The sequence below is a fragment of the Barbus barbus genome (genome assembly GCF_936440315.1).
Source record: "Barbus barbus genome assembly, chromosome: 38".
NCBI lineage: Eukaryota > Metazoa > Chordata > Actinopteri > Cypriniformes > Cyprinidae > Barbus > Barbus barbus.
In genome coordinates, this window is record NC_136716.1 from 11,475,100 (window position 1) to 11,493,952 (window position 18,853).

Here is an 18,853-nt window from a genome sequence, read left to right on the forward strand (position 1 = left end):
TGAATAGTTGGTCTTCTCTTTCTAGATTTCCATTATTATTCTCTCATTTGGTTAATTTTCTATGTGACAATCCTATTATGGTTGTTACAGTTACTGTGTCCAAATTCAACAGTGAATACACTGAGCTGGGTCAAAACAGCCTAACTGGATCCACGGATGAGAGATCACATTTTCCATCTCATTACAGTGACATGTAGTCCATGGCGGCACAATTACACTGCCACGAGAAGCTGTCCGTTTAAAGTACTTCAGTTTCCTTCATGTGCAACTGTAAGTGATATGATTTCTACCTTATTCTTTCCACATAATAAGGCAAACGGAAAATGTGACCAACAGATATCAGTAGAGTGTGAAAGTCATATATATAATAGGATAAATCTTTCTATATGGCTGATATTTTGCACAGCTTAAAGATCAAAATGTACATTTTAATTGTGACTATGTATAATTATATACATAAATGTGAAATACCATCAAGTAAAATAACTTTATGTACATAAATTACTCATACATCCAAACTGCTCAGGAGGAAACCCTCAGCTAATCGTCTTTTAGGTTTTAGGACCACAAACTCACCAGTTGATACACATTTTTCATGTATTCTTGCACTTACTCTTAAAGTTTAGTCTTCAGCTTGCACTTATTAGACCTGTGGTACAACAGAAACCACATAAATAATCTATTACAAATTACAATACAGAAGCATTAAAACAGGTTGCCAAGTATTTGACCATATAAAAATGGTCCATCATGAATGAAACCTCTTTTGTTTTTTTTGTTTTAAAATCACAGTGGCTTCAGAATTAAATTTGACCTATAATTATTTATATTTTATAATGCAGAACAAAGCCTCATTTAACATTACTTGATGAGGCTTTTTTCTACATTAATACGGTATTTACCTTATTTTACTCTTAAACCAAACCGCTAGGCCTACTCTAAAAACCCACTGGAAATTATCAAGGAAATTATTATGACCTACGATTTGACATCATGACTGAATAGCTCTATTAAAAAGGCCTAAAAAAATCCATAATCCCTAGACTTTGTTATAGATAAGATTATATTGTGGTTAAATTATATTAGACGTTCAAATGAAGACCCAGATATTATTACGAGTGCATAATGAGGAAAATATGTCCTAAAATATAGGGATCTTAATTTTTATCTCAAGGCAATGTATGTTTGTTCTAACGTAGCACTTGCTGTTTCTTGCCATAAATGACGCACGACAGCGATTTCTGCATCCTTTTGCGGTGAAGCTAGGAGACATCACTAGGCTTTAGTTTTACGCCCATGAGTGGCGCTGATTGGTTAGTGACATCTGTATGTCTCATAGTCTCCGCCCACTCTGTCTCATTAAGCGCGTGTGGGCGTGTTTACAGCTCGAAACGGAACTACAGACTTCAGTGTGGGAATTTACGGGGTGAGCAACATGGTTTTAATCTGCAGCGGTGTTGCAAATTTTGGATTTAGGATTTGACTATGTAAAACCACATTGCTTCCGTACTATTTAGTTATGCTTTGACATTACATATCCTCTGCGAAGAAGGTGCATCACACTAAACGCCGGTTAATGAACAAACCCTGCTGCTAAAATCTGAAAATCCATCAGAAGGTATGGCTTTATTTCAATGAGTCTCTTTACGTTAGTTGTTTTAAAGTTGCACCCATAGTAACAAATGTAGCATCTTTGCTGTTTGAGACTAGGATGTGTGTCAACTCACGTGCAGCTGAATGCATCCTAAATGCATTTCATAGAGAACAGCATATTGAGCATATTGCGTTATGCAGCTGTTGGAAATACCACATTAAATTTCTGAAATGATGACTGTGTCTTAAAAACTAGTGAGCTGCCTACCTAGACGTGTGCTGACCCAAAAATGGCCAAAAAAATGTCTAGGTAGGCAGCTCACGAAGTTTTTGGAGAAATGATTTTGCATGCATCTGTAATCTGGCTGCATGATAATCTGCAGTTGGTGGATTAAGTGCTACTAGCGTCAGTCCTTTAGTCATTTTAATGGACATGGATTCTCCTCAGTCAGGGGCTTTTCTTCATGTTCCAGAAGAATTGACTACAGAAGAACCTATGTCAACCAATGTGAACAATATATGTTTTATATTTTACACTGTATTTTGCCATCTGTCATGTTCTCAAAACAAAAATATTGCCCATAAATGTCAGGCTGGGTCAAGATGTCGCATATTTTAAACGTTATAATGTTAAATAAGTTTGTTTGAAAAAAAAAATCTAAACAAAAAACAATTTTTTTTTTTTTTTTACCTTTTTTTCTGTTTTAAGAATTTTGTGTGTTTGATTATTATTTTTTTGTTTGTTAACTAACTAAATCTATTATATAATATACATTTACATTTACATTGAATCATTTAGCAGATGCTTTTATCTGAAGCATGTTACAAATTAGGTCAATAGAAACAATCAAACCAATAAAAGAGCAACAATATGTAAGTGCTGTGACCGGTAAGTCAAATGCATTACATGTAGCCAGTGTTAGAGGGTCAAGTTATTATTTTTATTATTATTATGATTAAAAAGAAAACAAGTAGATAGAATAGAAAAAGAATAGAGCACGCTAGTGCTAGAGGGTCAAGTTTTCTTATAGTAATAAATAAATCGATGAAACAATTCTTTTTTTTTTTAAACTGGGCAATTATTGCAAAAATGTTTTGTGGCTATGCAAAAAAAAAAAAGACTTCACAGACTATACGGTTATTTTTAGCTATTGAATTCCTTGCAGTAAACTATGAATTAACACAGAACATAAACTGTCCTCATGGTTATGAAAGTTGCTTCAAATTTTAGTGGTTACAGCTGCAGGAATGTGCAAGGTGCACATGCAAAGTCAATTGAAACATCTGACTTTCCTGAAACTGATAATTTTTTCATTTATTTGAATAGCTACAAATCAAAAGCATACTTCTAGAAAAGAAATCAGTGGGCTTGGAAAGCTTTTTCCACATTAATTCATTCTCACTTCTACTTTACTGACTGTCTTTTACTCTGTTACCAGTGGCACTGAGTATTTAGCCCATGGATGCTATTAAAGTAGCCATGAAGGTGAAAGTGTAGCCAAGGGAATACAGGAACACATCCCTGAGTCAGTGCTGTATAAGTTTCCTGGTTTAAAGAACAGGTGCAATTTCCTTCCCAGTTGACCTCAGGGAAGTTAAAAAAATCAATAATTATTCAATAGTGGACACACAGAGACAGCATGCTGCATGCACATTTTTGTGAAGATGATGGGACCAACATTCAGCCATCTGGTGATTACAATGCTCACTGAATCTTGTTTAATACATCATAGATTTGCATAAATATGGTCATTTACTTCTATACTGAGCTTGGCCATTTTAGAGTTCTTGTTCTGCAAAAAAAGATAGGTCTCTCTTTCTCTTGCATGTTATCAGTTAATACATGTCAGTGGCCTTTTTGGCTTTTTAGAGATTCTACAGTGTGAGGTAAACTCCTCTGTTCTAACCCGAGATGAGGCTGTTGTTTGTGAGTTGTATAATCCCATTTGTGGATTTATCGTAAGCTTGGGTGATTTGGATCCACACACTTTACCATAGCGTCTCTTAATTTGGTAATAGCTTGTCAATGTTAGATAAACACAGCAATTGACTTTTTCTTGGAATAGGTGTTGTATTATGAAATCACAGCAGACTGTATACGGATTTGTCACTCATCTCCCTCGAGCTCATGTTAAGTTGTTACACCTCTTCCTTACTCAAGATCATATTATTGCTCATGCTTTTTAATCTTTTAAGATTCCAGTTTCATTCTTAGGTGTTTGGTAATCAGTGTACACACCAGTTTTGCATCTGATTGGACTGAATTACCTACTTCTTGACAGCATTGACAATATGGCATTATACACTATCGATCAGAGGTCTGGGGTCAGTTAGATTGTTTATAAACTAATACTTTTACTCAGCAAGGATGCATTATATTGATTAAAAGTGACAGTAGTAACATTTATAATGTTATAAAATATTTCTTTTTCAAGTAAATGCTGTTCATTTGAACTTTTTATTCATCAAATAACTGAGAATTGGAAATGAGTTTTTATTAAAAATATTAAGATTAAAGATAAATTAAATCTTTATAGATTGAAAATGAATTTATTTTGAAAGATAGATTAAAATATTAAAATAGAATTAAAATATTAAGTAGAACAACCGTTTTCAACATTAAAATTAAGAAATGTTTATTGAGTGCCAAATCAGTATATTAGAATGATTTCTGATGTATCATGTGACACTGAAGACTGCAGTAATGGCTGGTTAAAATTCAGTTTTGAATAAATTAAAATGTAATAAAATAGAAAAGTGCTATTCTAAATTGTAATTATATTTTAGTGGACATAAGATAATTCTTTCAAAAACTTAACAAATTCTTAACAAATTTGAGCATTAGTGTACAACCCCCCCCCCCCCCCCCCCCCCCCCCAAAAAAAGCCACTCAGGAACATTTTGCTGATTTTCTTTAAAATAAATACCATTTGGTTTGATATTTTATTTAATGCATTTACCTTCATACAATTTTAGGTGTGCATAAATGCTTTTTCATGTATGCTGTAGCAAGCAATCGAACAGTCAGGTGAAGAAAAAAAGTTTTCTTCCTGAAAGCAGCATTGCTTTCAGGAAGTATAGACTAGTTCAGACCTATCCCAAACTATGATACAAAAAATTGAGACATAAGAGCTGTCAGATCACAGGTGTGCATTCACTTCCAAATTCCTTTTTAGCAATCCATTCAGTAAATAAGATTCCCAACACCCTTGAACGGATCTTATTTAGATTATTCCTGTGTCAGCAGATTTATATGAGCCCTTATTAATGTTTGCTTTGATTTTGCAAAAGGCCTGTCAGTAAGCCATGTGCAGATATGGTCAGTTCTTTTCTGTGAATCTAATTGAGCACCAGCGTATTGTGTCAGGAAATAACGAGATGAAAAAGTAGATTGGGGATTTGTTGGATGTTTACCACAAGTAGAGAGAATGGCATTGCCATGAGAGAATGACATTATGACAAAAAGAAATGGAAATTAAATGAAAACTGATGATCCAGCTCTTGTGGAAAATCAAATTACCTTGATTCGTGATATTTTTACCTTTATTCTCTCATTCTCTCTTTCTTTCTCTGTTTCCTGGCTGCTGATTTTGGAAGAAAGAGCAGACTGTCGTGGGTAAACCCCATAACCAGCTCTTTCTCTGCTCCTCCGTGTCTCTCTCAATCCTGCAAGTCCTATCAGAAAACCGCAGGCCCCTTCAGTCTCTGTCTGTTGTCAGGCACTTTTGAAAGGATGCCACATTTGTATTAATTAGTACATCTCTAGGCCTCATGCTAACACAAGGAGCGGGATTTGACTGTAATTTTATTGTTTTTGCAAACTGATTTATTTTCCACTTTGCCTTGGAGAAGGAAAAACTATGAAGATTTTAGTTTATCCTGAACAAGCGGGGGGTTTATAATCCCAGTAGCCTTTGTGTGGTTGGGTGGAGCAGCAGAGACATGGGTTGTGTCCGGGCCTTTGGAAATCATCACGTGGCAGGACAAGTTCATCTGCTCTCAGGCAATCTGTGCGTCATCATATATTGCTGAGGCTTTTAGGCTCTTGTCAATGACCTGATTATATCTGATCATTCGACTTAATGCACATAACTCACATAAGGATGAAAATGCCTTTAAAAAAATAAATAAATAAAAGAAAACCACTCAGTGAAGGCAGGCCAAAGTTTACACTTTACGCCCCCACATGCACTTTTTGGCTTCAAGACTTTGTTGCAAGTGTTAATAGTAAAGATCATCAGACATCCCTCCAAAAGGATGGCTGTTTATGTATAACTGAGGCTTATGTGTAACATCTCACCCGAAAATGAAAATTCTGTCATATTCACCCTCGTGTTGTTCCAAACGTGTATATATTTTTTTCTCCTGTGAAACACATAAGGAAATGTTTAGCAGGTTTCTGAGCTGCTTTTTCCATACATTGAAAGTGGATGAGAACCAGGGGCTGTCAAACTCCAAAATTGGCAAAAAAGCATCATAATAGCCCTTAGTCAGACTATTAAGTCTATTATAGCTTGATGCGATCAACTTAATTGGAGTTGTTATTCATTGTAAATCTTTTTATAAAATTTTAACTCCTCCTGAAGGTCCTTTAATCATGTTGATGCATCAAAAAGAAAAATCTTGAAGGATGGATGCAATTACCTCAATTTTTCCACGAGTTTTCGCATTTTACCTGGAAATATGCAGTTTGGAGCTGATCTAGTTTTTCCATCCATAAATATTGTGGAATTAATATAAAACCTTTTTTGAAAGTGACCTTTTAGGTGTTACTGCCAGTAATAAGAATTCTTGGATATACTCAGACAAATCATATTAATCTATATTAGCAGTAAATATCCAAGAGCATGCAGCTACAATAATGATAAACTATGACAAACTTTAATAAGTTGTGGTCTAATAAATGGAGCCCAGTTTTATTTAAAGCTTTTGACAGCCTGCTGCTTCTTGACTGTAAGACTTGAACCTTTCCTGTTCATATAGGGAAGAATTTCTACTAATTCCTACAGAAATAATCACGTCTTTCTGTTAAAACCCTTGTAGAGTCTAAAGTCTTTTGGGGGGTGGGAGGAGATTTGGCTTTCATGTGATTTGAGACCTTGTGTGTGTTTATTTGATCTTGGATGTCAGATGTTTGAAATGTTCATTTTATTGTCTATTTTCTTTTCAAACCCGCGCACCATCTGCGTACAATTAACATTTTATTTTCATACAGTGTGATCCAAGAGAGGAAGTGTTCATGTCAAATTCACAGCATGAAGATGCCTCATAATGAGCACTATTGTGAAAGCAGCCCCTTCTTAGACAAAGGCGACGAACCACCCGCAGTTCTCAAATAGCCCCTAATACAACACCATTTGCCCATCTGCAGTGCTACAGATTCTCATTATCATTCTTGTGCCTTCCTTTGAAAATAAACTGTTTTCACTGTATGGTTGAAAGACATTTCATGTTCTGCTGTGTAATCCTGGAGCAAGGCTTAGCCTGTTTGTGTTACATGTTGTTACATGTTAATGGAAACTGGGATTGTGCAGTATAAAGGAAAGCTTAGATGTCTATTTATTGGGTGTGTTTGGACTCACTAGAATTGCTATGTGAACACAGACGACATTCTTTGAATTATATCCCAAAGTCAAGCTCTTGGCAGACTGAAATCAGTTAATGGAGCCCAGACAGGTTATTTTTAAGAAATGTACAAAGAAAAGACTATTGCACGTGGTATTTCTCTATAATTTGTTATGTGGGTCAAAGTCATGTCCAAAAATATATATTAAAATGCATTTCAGACATACAATAAAAGGATGGTCCACCCAAAAATTAAAAATCTGTCATCATTTACTTTCTGATTGGTTATGGCAGCATTTTGGGTGGTAACTGAGCTCTGACTAGTTAGTGTTAGGACAGCATGCCATCCAGACAAAATCAAAACCAACAGTACTTAAAATTAAAAAAAATTACAAAAATGCCCATCCCTAGTGTGTAATACAGTGAATACAGCAGGTTAATGTCAGTACCCCCCATCATCCACTAGTATGCCTTTTTTCATCCCATGGAGGGTCAAAGAGTTAAAATTTTATGAATGCATGTGCGAATGTTTATAGGTGTATATGCACGCATCCAGTATATATGTATGTGCGAGTGTTTATAGGTGTATATGCGCGCATCGAGTTTATATGTATGTGCGAGTGTTTATAGGTGTATATGCATGCAGCGAGTTTATATGTATGTGCGAGTGTTTATAGGTGTATATGCATGCATCGAGTTTATTTGTATGTGCGAGTGTTTATAGGTGTATATGCATGCAGCGAGTTTATATGTATGTGCGAGTGTTTATAGGTGTATATGCATGCAGCGAGTTTATATGTGCGTGTGTTTATCGGTGTATATGCATGCAGCGAGTTTATATGTATATGTGCGAGTGTTTATAGGTGTATATGCATGCAGCGAGTTTATATGTGCGTGTGTTTATCGGTGTATATGCATGCAGCGAGTTTATTTGTATATGTGCGAGTGTTTATAGGTGTATATGCATGCAGCGAGTTTATATGTATGTGCGTGTGTTGAGGGTGTATATGCATGGATCGTGTTTGTATGTATTAGCGAGAGTCTACAGGTGTATGCATGCGTCAAGTTTATATGTATACGCAAGTTATTCACAAGTGTATATGCATTCATTACTAACATAATATGTATTGGTATGGATTTCATATTAGTGTGCACGTGTATTTCATATATATATATTGAACATCCAATAGTATGTATATGTGAGTAATTTATAGGTGTATATGCACGTGTTTTATGTATGTATTGATAAGCGAAGTTTGATTTAAATCCTACGTGGCGCCTCATACTCAACTTTTTGTTGTATAAACTTAAAACAACAAGTTGAGAAAACTCAAAAATCTGCTGAAGCTGGTTACCTTAATTTTAAGTTGGCTCAACTTTTTTTTTTTTTTTTTACAGTGTTCCCGCTTTCACAGATGAATGGTTGAGGCTGGGTACATAGGATCCTGTAACAAAAAAAAAAAGACACTTTCATTAGTTTCTTAATTTTCATAGGTTTAGCACATGTATAATGATGAAAAATGACAAACAAACATCATGTAAAGGTATTTTTAAGCAGAACAGCAGTAAGAATAGAAACAAAATCAAAGCAAGTCAAAGAATTTTGGAAGTTCATCCATCCATCTTTTCACTCACCAAACCACTTATCCTCTCTAGGGTCGTGGGGGCTGAAGCATATCCCAGCATCTTTGGCCACAAATGCATCCAATTAATGGTATTTAAGCAATATAAGCTCTAGGTAACAATGTTATATAGTACTTTAAATTTTTAATTTTAGAAACATTACAATGTTTTTGAAAAAAACAAACAAACAAATAAATACAAATCTCTTCTGTTCTCTAAGTCTGAATTAAGTCTGCATTTAAGAATACAGAGAAAATAGTAATATTATAAAATATCATTACAAATTAAAACAACTGTTGTCTATTTTAATATACTGTAAATTGTAATTTATTCCTGTGATAACAAGCTCCATTACTCTAGTCTTCAGTATCACATGATCCTTCAGAAATAATTTTAATATGCTGATATATATACAATTGGTAACACACTACGCCGCGAAGGACTGAAATCCTGCAGCATCTGCAAGGTCCCCCTGCTCAAGAAAGCACATGTACATCCATATAAATTCAATAAAATTATAGACTGATCATTTCTTTGTCAGTAGGCAAACGTACAAAATCAGGGGATCAAATATTTTTTTTCCCCACTGTATATGTGACCCATGCTGGCAAAATGAGTCGGAATGCGCACGGGCTAATTTTTCACAAAAATGTGTTAATTAAGCCCTCGTCTAGCGATCTCGGTGCTCCAAATAGTAATTAAACATCTAAAAGTAACTTTATTTGTACGTTTTCTGAGAGGAGTACCTTTCTCCGCTTGCTTCTCGCGCTGAATATTTAAGTATTCACGCAAACATAATCTGTTATATCTTAAGTGAACGTTTAGGGAACTGTTGGGGAAAAACATCTGATGTGTAACATTATATTAGATCCGTTACGACATTACACTATATGTCTTAATATAGGCCGCCTGTCGCATTAATGTTAATCAAACGATAAAATAAATTTCATTCTCTGCCCTTGATTTAACTGTTTTTGTAGTTTTAAATAATACATTTATTTGCAATGAACAAACTTGAGTGATTTTTACATTTTACTATTTGTTTTTCTTACTTGAATGCTAATGTTTAGATATAAAATGAAAAAACTTTACACTTCTTTCTTATATTTGTTCTTTTTTGCATCGGTTCTTATTTATAACAACAAAGATAAAATGCTATATTGTGATTATTAATCTAGTAATGATTATTAAGAAAAGAAGTGGGGGGAAAAGATGTAATGTTGCTGGGTGATTTTGATTTGGAACCTTCAAAAAACTCCATCGAATTCAAACAGGTGTAGCTCAGTCATTTTTCATCCAATACCAAAAAAATCATACATCATTTTGAAGTATTTTTAATGGAGAATGTAAAAATAAAAATAACAAATTTTTGAAAATGTGCTCATTGTGACTCATTTTGCCATCACAGGTCACATATCGAACATTTATCGAACTCTTGTTATCATTTTATCGAGGAGAATTATATTGCGATAATTATCGTTATCGTTTTATTGCCCAGTCTTAAAAAAATATGAAACCAGCATGAATGCAATGCAGGCTTGCCTCACATTTTCTAAGTAGGTTTTCTCCTTCCTTTATTATGGACACTCTTGTCTTTGACCCATAAGTATACCACAGTCCTACAATTCTAGTAAGTTTGGCACTTTTTGTCCATCTTACTGGAAGAGACTTAGATCCGCGTGGCATACAGTATATGTAAATCAGGGACTGGTTTATGCCTTCTCTCTTACGGGTTTTTAACTGCTGTTTCCTGGCAGTTCCACGGAAACAACATCAGCCTCAGGTTTGTGTTGTGTGCCATTCGTGTGAGAGCCAGATTTACTCATTTATGACTGTGAGTTTTGGCCTGTTTTAGCTCATAGTCTACAGTTGTGTGTCTACTGTGCCCTTGGAGAAAAACCTAACCCACAAAATTAACAAAGCGTTCTGCTGGTTCTGTGAATAAAGCTTGAAAGTTCCCTCCATTTTCAACCATTATTGTGCTGTCACAGCATATTAAGTATAAAACAGTCTGCCAGACCAGCCGCTCTGGTAAAGGTTTGTCTGTTTTTAGAGTTGAGACCTATATTATTCTCAAACAGCTTCTTTGGCAGTTGCAAAGACTGATTCACTTGGATGCTAATGCATAATTGAAGGGATTTTCCAGAAGTAAATTGCTTTTGTGTCTGAAATATTGCAATTTTCTTCCCTTAAGTGATGTTATGGAAGTGTGGAGCCATTTTCTCCCTCTGAATTAATGACACAAAGCTACTTTATTAGCACGGCTTTGACATTTCCATCAAAAGCCAGCAAGGATTTTTAACAGCCCAAATCAATACTGACAGCACACACAGCGAGTCCTCTCTAGTGGGAAATGCTCCAGGCGGCCATCACCCTGGAAAGTATTTAAATGGAGATCACATGTTGTTTAGGCATGCATGCACTGCTGAAAGTCCTCTTGGCTGGCGACTGATGCAACCGAGACAGAAAGATGTTTGTTGGCAGGTTGGAAGATGGATCTGAAGTCTCCTAGCAGGACCATTCAACACCTCTGCTTCTCCCAGAATGCACTCTGGGATCAGCACTAGTGCCACTCTGTCAGCACATTGAAATCCAGGGACACTTATTCTGATGTTTTCAAACCACATCAAGCTAAAGCACAGCCACTGAGTTTTAATGGACCGTTTTCTTAATTTACAGAGTCTTTAAAGAGCCGTATGCGTGTTTAGTCTTTAGTATAGAAAAACAGAGGAGCCCTGATGGCTCTGAATAGATTAGTTTAAATGAATTTCTGACTGGTTTTTGCTGGTTTAGAGTTGATCTAGCTGGTCCACCAGCATAGGCGTCAATGACATGACAAAAATTTTTTGTGTGTGTGTATGTTCATTAATAAATAAATCAAAATACATAAATTCAAAAATACAACCGATGTTTTTAAAAGATTTTATTTGATCAAAGATACAGTACAACAGTAATGTTGAGAAATGGTATTTAAAATAATTTTTTTATTTTAATATATTTCAAAATTATCTGAATCATTTAGAAATCGTTTAAACATGCTGATTTTTTATAATAATAATAATATTTCTTATTATTATAAATATTGAAATTGTGATAATTTGTAAAGGATTCTTTGATGATTAGATATTTCAAAAGAACATTTATTTGAAATAGAAATGTTTTGTAGCATCATAAATGTCTTTATTGTCACTTATTGGTCAGTTTAATGCGTCCTTGCTGAATAAAAGTGTTTTATTAAAAAAATCTTACTGACCCTAATGTTTTAAAAGTATAGTGTGTATTAAATTAAATTAATCTATACAGTAATTTAAATACCTATTATCTATATGATGAGCATGTTTGTATTAATTCTTATATTAAAATTAAATTTATTAAATTCATTACAATTTTATTTATTATTGACAACATTTTGGTCTCATGATCTTCATCAGGCATATGCCTGATGAAAGTCATGAGAATGAAACGTTGTCAATTAATTTTTTTTTATACTTTTGCCAGTCTTTTGTGGCAACGTTTCGGTCTCATGAGACAGAAACCTTGTCAATAAATTATTCTAATTTTCTTTTGTTTCTTAGTTTTTTTTAAAACTTTTTTTGGTCTTTTTTGGCACCTATCTATTACCTGCAGGTGTGCAATGATTGATTGTTAATTAAGAATATTGTAGTTAAAATGATTTATTATATGCTTCATTGCTTACTAATTTGTATTATATTCTCTTGGCCTATATAAAACCAACATTAATACAATTATAACACGAGTGCAATTATAAGAACTTGCCGAGTTTTATATATAAAGATTTTATTTCTATTCTTTATCAAGGACACTCCTGTTTGTCACTGACTGATGTTAACCGGCAAACTTAGCCTTTCAGCATTGTCTTCTATTGAAGCATATTGTTCATGCTAGAGACCTCCATCATATTATGACGACAACTTCTGCTGATGACTAGCTGAACAAGTTAACTGTAAAAGCAGGCTGACCCATCATGCAGAGGTCAGCTGAGTCATTATAGTGGACTCTATCCAGTCTTAACCTCATTCGCCAACCAAAATACATGCGGTGAAATAGTGCAGAACGGTTCTAGCAGTCCAGTGGTATGTGCGGCATTTCCCAGAATGTGCAGGGAGCGCTCTGCCAGGCAGCGTGCCTGGATCAGCGGGATTCATGCCCATTCCTAAAGGTACAAGCCAGTTCTTCAGCATCAGCAGTTTACTGATGCCAAATGTGCCATTAAAGCTGTGGAGCCATGAGACCAAATACATGGATGTTTCTTTACCTCTTGTGGCTAATTTTTGAAAAGCAACTGCACAGAGTTGTGTGGAAGTCAGTGGTTAGAGAGTCGGACTTGTAATCCAAAGGTTGTGGGTTCGAGTCTCGGGCCGGCAGGTATTGTAGGTGGGGGGAGTGAATGTACAGTGCTCTCTTTTCCTCAATACCACGAATCGGGTGCCCTTGAGCAAGGCACCGAACCCCCAACTGCTCCCTGGGCGCTGCAGCATAAATGGCTGCCCGCTGCTCCGGTTGTGTGTTCACTGTTGTGTGTGTGCACGTTGGATGGGTTAAATGCAGAGCACGAATTCTGAGTATGGGTCACCATACTTGGCCGTATGGCACTTCACTTTTCACTTTAGACGTTATCACTGGACAGTTGATTATTTAGTCTTTCTCTGTTTAAAATATTAATCTGGATCACTAACTAGAGTAAACATCATAGCAGGCTTTCAGTTATTGGAGTTGAATGAATGTGTCTGTTTTGTGAAGCTTTCTATTGACGTCAACAGGATGAAAAACCCAGATCAGATTCCTGTGGCTTCTGTATGTCTTTGTCGTCCCTCTTTTCTGAGAGGAACTATTGTGTCTAGTGTTGCTCATGGAATGAATTTGACTCAGTTGAGCCAGTGTTTCGAACAAGACCAAAGTTTTTAAGGCATCTTTTGCAGAGAAAAACGCGTGTCCCATGAGTCAGTCAACAATAGGCTATTGAGTTACTGTAACCATTTTGACCATTTAAATTCAATTTAATAGATTTCTGATCATTATCGATTGAATCAAAGCATATGCACAAGTAACAGATAGCATTCACAAATTTGGACATAAGGAAAGGTTTGTTGACTCACATCTTTGAATAGATTTGTGTATGTGAGAAAGAAAACAGAGCAAAAGCATCCCTGCTCAGGAAGGAAGTGCTCTCCAAATGAGATCATTCATCACCGGCCAACAACACATGGACATCTGCCTTCCAGTCCTGTCCACAAAAACTAACTCAGTGTCCTGCTGCAACATCTGGCCCAAGTCAAAACATCACCCATGTCCTTTCCGAGGAGGACTTCAGGAAGGAGAACTACAGATTGCAAAGGGGGGGGATTTTGATTGCAGCTATTAATTACATCAGAAAATTAAAAGAAAATTCTGTTCATAACATGCAAAGAGAAAAAAATCAGTCTTTACGGTGAGTCACTTACAATGGAAGTCATTCAGGACCATTTTTTTGCTATTATGTTATCATGGCAACAATACTGTGAAATGTTTCTTATGTTTCTACTCACACTCTGCTCAGAGTTTTTTACTTAGAGTACTTTACGTTTGTTAAGGGCATCTAAGGGCACTGGAAATTGTAAATCCAAAACAAAACCTCTCATTTGTGGCTGGTTAAGGTGGATTGCGAGCGGCATGTGAGTAAGACGCAGGGTTTTATGCTGAACCGCTGCATGCTGAACTGTTTAGTAAGTTTGAACCTCAGATAATTAAAGAATATTGAGGGCCCTGTTGTGTGCTTTTGATGTTATAAATGTTTCTATACACCACAGTTCTTTGGAAGAAGCGGTACATGCAGTATTTTGTTGTAATAACAAACTTTACAAACACAACAGCCAACTCGTGGGCTCCTTATGTCACTTCCTCTGTTATGAGGAAAAAGTAGTACTTCTGATTAGGTTTACCTAAGGAGGTTTACCTAAGTCACTACCATTGAATGGTTTGACTAAGCTGTGACTAATGAGTGAACTACAGACAGAAGAATATATTTTGTATTCTTTGACAATCATGATAAACAGCTCTGTTTTTCATGTAATGAATGAGAAATGAACACAGCCAGAGTATCAACAGTCACATCTGTGCGTAGGAGTCATTAAGAGAGGGAAAATATCCCCTTTACTGTCAGTATAACCATTGTAAACCATATTTTACATCATTTTATTTGAGAGTTTCAATTGTGTTTTTTAGTCCTCTGAACATCCAGATTAATATTATGTGAAGTGTTCGCTGGGAGACGTGTATCAGGTCAGATTCATGCTAGTTAGTGTTTTTATTGCAGTTTACTTGTTGCAAACAGCTTTTAGCGGAAAGTCTTTATATGGTACAGGCAATTAGGTTACTGCATTCAAGTGGATTTCTGGGAAAATCTTGGTTCCTCTATCTTGTTTCTGTGTTGGTTTTCAGTCAGTCATTGTGGTTTTATCAGCTGTCTAAATGCAAAAGGCTACCAATTCTTGTCATAGAGAAAATACAATATGCTGGCTATATATAAATTCAGAGCTAGTATTTTAGGGGTTGTATCTGTTAGCAAGCTAATCATTTGTCAGTTGTTACATGCTATGCTCTAAAATGTGCTCCAAATACACAGTAAAGTCAACAGATGAAATAGTTCTGGGAAATACTGCATACTGATATATAAATATAAAGGAAAGCTTATATTTTGGTTTATAAGGGTCAGTGCTAACCTTTTGCCCAAACCTGACATTTCTACAACCACATTTTAATGTGTTTGTTTGGATAAAAATGTGGTCTGCAGGAGGATGTGGTGAGATTTTTTTCCACACAGGATGTTATTTGAAGGATTATGTTTTACTTTCTGTATAAGTAGATGCCCTTATTTTCATAAGCAAAAAGTGCTATTCGTTCGCTGTGTTTCTGCAATGCTTCATGATACAAACTGTCTGTAGTCATTGAGAATGGCTTGTTAAGAGGTGTCAGATAGCACTTTTGGCTGATGCTTCAGGATCTTTTGTAGGAAGTCATTTTAAATAAAGTCAATGGGTTCGGTAACAATATTACATTATTTCTATAGTATTCAGCCACGGATATTTAAGAAAACAATGTCCTGTGACCATCTGTCGCGTTGAAAAGTTATATTTTCACTTACAACCGAGGGGTAACCGCTTTAAATGCGTTTATGAAGTCTTGAAGTCTGTAGCTCTGGTGAGCCTGCAGAGAACAAATTCTGTACTTCAGTTATTTGTAGAGAATCGTGCTTTATGAGTGTGCCTAGATTTACATTGGTGTAATACAATAATGTACTGTAAAATAAAAATGTTCTTTATTAATTTGTATTTATATTTTATGTGAGTTCAAAATTGATTTGTATTTAATATGAATTTAATGTTTAATGAAAATTATAATATATTATATTGTTTCATATATAATTACGAAAAATGATCTATACTGTAAGTGCCTTGACAGTATAGGACTGTGATGTTACTCTGCAGTTCTAGTTACCCCAATTTGAAATTGAACAATGTTTGTTTTAGTAGACCTGACCGCCCCCATCCAACATCTTTGAGGGGACACAAATAAAAAACTGCCCTGCTTTGAAGGGTAAAAAAAAAGCTTTTTCATAGTGAATGAATAAGGGGAGTCCCTATATAGCACACTACAAACAATTAAAATGATTAAACAATGAAATAATAGGCGAATTTGCATCCTCTGCTGGAGGAGTAGGGGCAGTGCACTTTTATCACAATTCATATTTTTAACTAAACTGAAGAAATCTTTGACGGGCCTCCTTGAATTACTGTATTGTCCATATATGATATCTTCAAACCTGGCTATTTCTAAAGGTGATTTTAATGTCAGAATGTACACTGAAAATATACCTCAACTGAGCATTAACAGTGTGGGTGCAGAGAGCACAAATGCAGCTGTAGTTTTACACTGATGTGTGCAGTGTGGATGGAGGACAGCACACTGCAGTCTCAGCAGAGCACCATCATGCCACAACAACCAGATGGAAATGCGGATTATCATGGCATGTGTCTTATGTAAGGCAGCGCTGCTGTGTGTGTGCATTGTTCATCCATATCTGTGTTTATGTGTGTTTGAGCTGTTTATTTGACCCGGTCTGATCTTACAGCTGGCTGGTAAGCGGAGGGGCGGCAGTCATGGCCGAAGCTGAGGACGAGAGCAGGAACAGCAGCCTGCAGAGAAAGAAACCGCCCTGGCTCAGACTGGACATCCCCATTGCTCCGAACCCTGTGGAGGAACATAATAACTTTCTCCAGGTGAATATTTGATGTTACACATTTCCTCAAGATATTTTGATTGATTTAAAATAAATTACTATAAAAATCATTCAAATATTTCACTATTCACCACAGCCCGTCATGCGTAACAGCTTGTACCTGCGGAGTGCCAGCGTACCCACTGAAAACATCCAGCTCAGATGCCCGCCGGTCAATCCCAACGCCTGCCGCAGACCCTCGGTCCTGAGCAAACCCTCCATCTCACAGACCATAAAAAGGTAAGACTGCACACATACACTACCAGTCAAAACTTTGGGGTCAGAACAATTTAAATTTTTTTCAGCAAGGATGCATTTAATGAATCAAAAGCAAAGACATGTATAATGTTACAAAAAAATGTATCAACAGTTTCCACAAAAATATTAAGTAGCATAAATTCTTTCAACATTGATAATAATAAGAACGGTTTCTTGGGCACCAAATCAGTATATGATATATTAAAATAGAAAACTGTTATTTTTAAAGTGTAATAATATTTTAAAAATATTACTGTTTTAACTCAGCCATGGTGAGCATGAGGGACTTTTGGTCACACTTTTTTTTTTAAATTCCTATCTCACCATTAAAAAACCATTAACTACGACTCAGCAAATTTGGCTCAATAAACTTCTAATTTGCTGCTTATTAATAATTAGTAAGGTAGGTGTTAATAAACAGTGCTAATATACAGCCAATATGCTAATAATAGGCAGGCTAATAAGCAACTAGTTAATATTGAGAATTGGTCCCTATACTATATCTTGTACCTACAGGCAAGTGAGTGGTAACACAAGGTACTTACCTGAAGTGTATGTACATGGTAACAAATAAGAAACACGGCTGTACTTAACAGTCTCACATGCATGGTAATTAGTTTGTAAATACAGACAAGTGTGGGTAAGAACGGTCACTTACAGCTAGTGCCCATACATGGTAACTAATTAGATACTTTACTGTACTAACTAATGTATACATGGTAAATATGAAGTACTTACGGACACTTGTCTGTATGTACAAACTAATTATCATGCATGTGAGACTGTTAAGTACAGCCGTGTTTCTTATTTGTTACCATGTACATACACTTCAGGTAAGTACCTTGTGTTACCACTCATTGCCTGTAGGTACAAGATATTTACCATGTATGTACCAGGGAAGTACACGTACTGTAAAATAAAGTGCTACCAAAACATCTTACCAACAAAAATCTTACTAACCCCAAACATTTGAACAATGGTGTATATAAGGTGAAGTGTGTGATTTCACTCAATACACTGAACTAAGGATGTTTACATGACAATGATGTACTAAAAATGGAAAAGTTTTTTCTTTTTGTGTTTTTGAAAAGTTTTGCGTACAGACAGCAAAGTTGTGAAAACAATTCCGTTCACACATATTCACAAAAATGTAAAAAAAAATTGCTGTATTATGTATGCCAGGCCAATAGTTGTCAATGTCACTTTGTGAAGAAACACTATGTGCCTGCACACAAACCTATAGACTGAACATGTAATACGCATGCGCATGATGTCACCGTTTTCACAAATTAGCATTTTTTGTAGTTGGGAAAATATGCGTTTTCAAAAACGTTGAAACCCCAAACTTTGCCTCAGTTGAGCCAGTGTTTTGCAAAGGCATAGCATTTACATTTACTGGCTTACTCAAAATATTTTAACATTGTATATATATATATTCCTTTGTTGTGTATATGTACTGTTTTGCATAGTTTTTTTTTAATGCTGTGTTGTGTAGGGTCATTTCAGGGTCTGTCATGGTCACAAGCTAATTTGCCTGCA

At 35.6% G+C, this 18,853-nt stretch overlaps 1 protein-coding gene across 4 annotated transcripts in view; it reads left to right on the forward strand.

The window, feature by feature from the left end:
* Window positions 1-1,383: 1,383 nt before the first annotated feature.
* Window positions 1,384-18,853, forward strand: part of LOC306857685 (inactive rhomboid protein 1-like) — a 37,256-nt gene continuing 19,786 nt past the window's right edge. Inside the window, exons 1-4 of one of the 4 annotated variants that reach the window (XM_079397738.1) lie at window positions 1,389-1,618; window positions 16,724-16,817; window positions 16,910-17,057; window positions 17,154-17,296. In XM_079397738.1, coding sequence (XP_079253864.1) covers window positions 16,729-16,817; window positions 16,910-17,057; window positions 17,154-17,296 — 380 coding nt within the window. In that variant the 5' untranslated portion in view covers window positions 1,389-1,618; window positions 16,724-16,728. Of the gene's footprint in view, window positions 1,619-16,723; window positions 16,818-16,909; window positions 17,058-17,153; window positions 17,297-18,853 lie in introns of all 4 variants that reach the window. The other 3 variants (XM_079397737.1, XM_079397740.1, XM_079397739.1) reach the window with 3 other exon arrangements.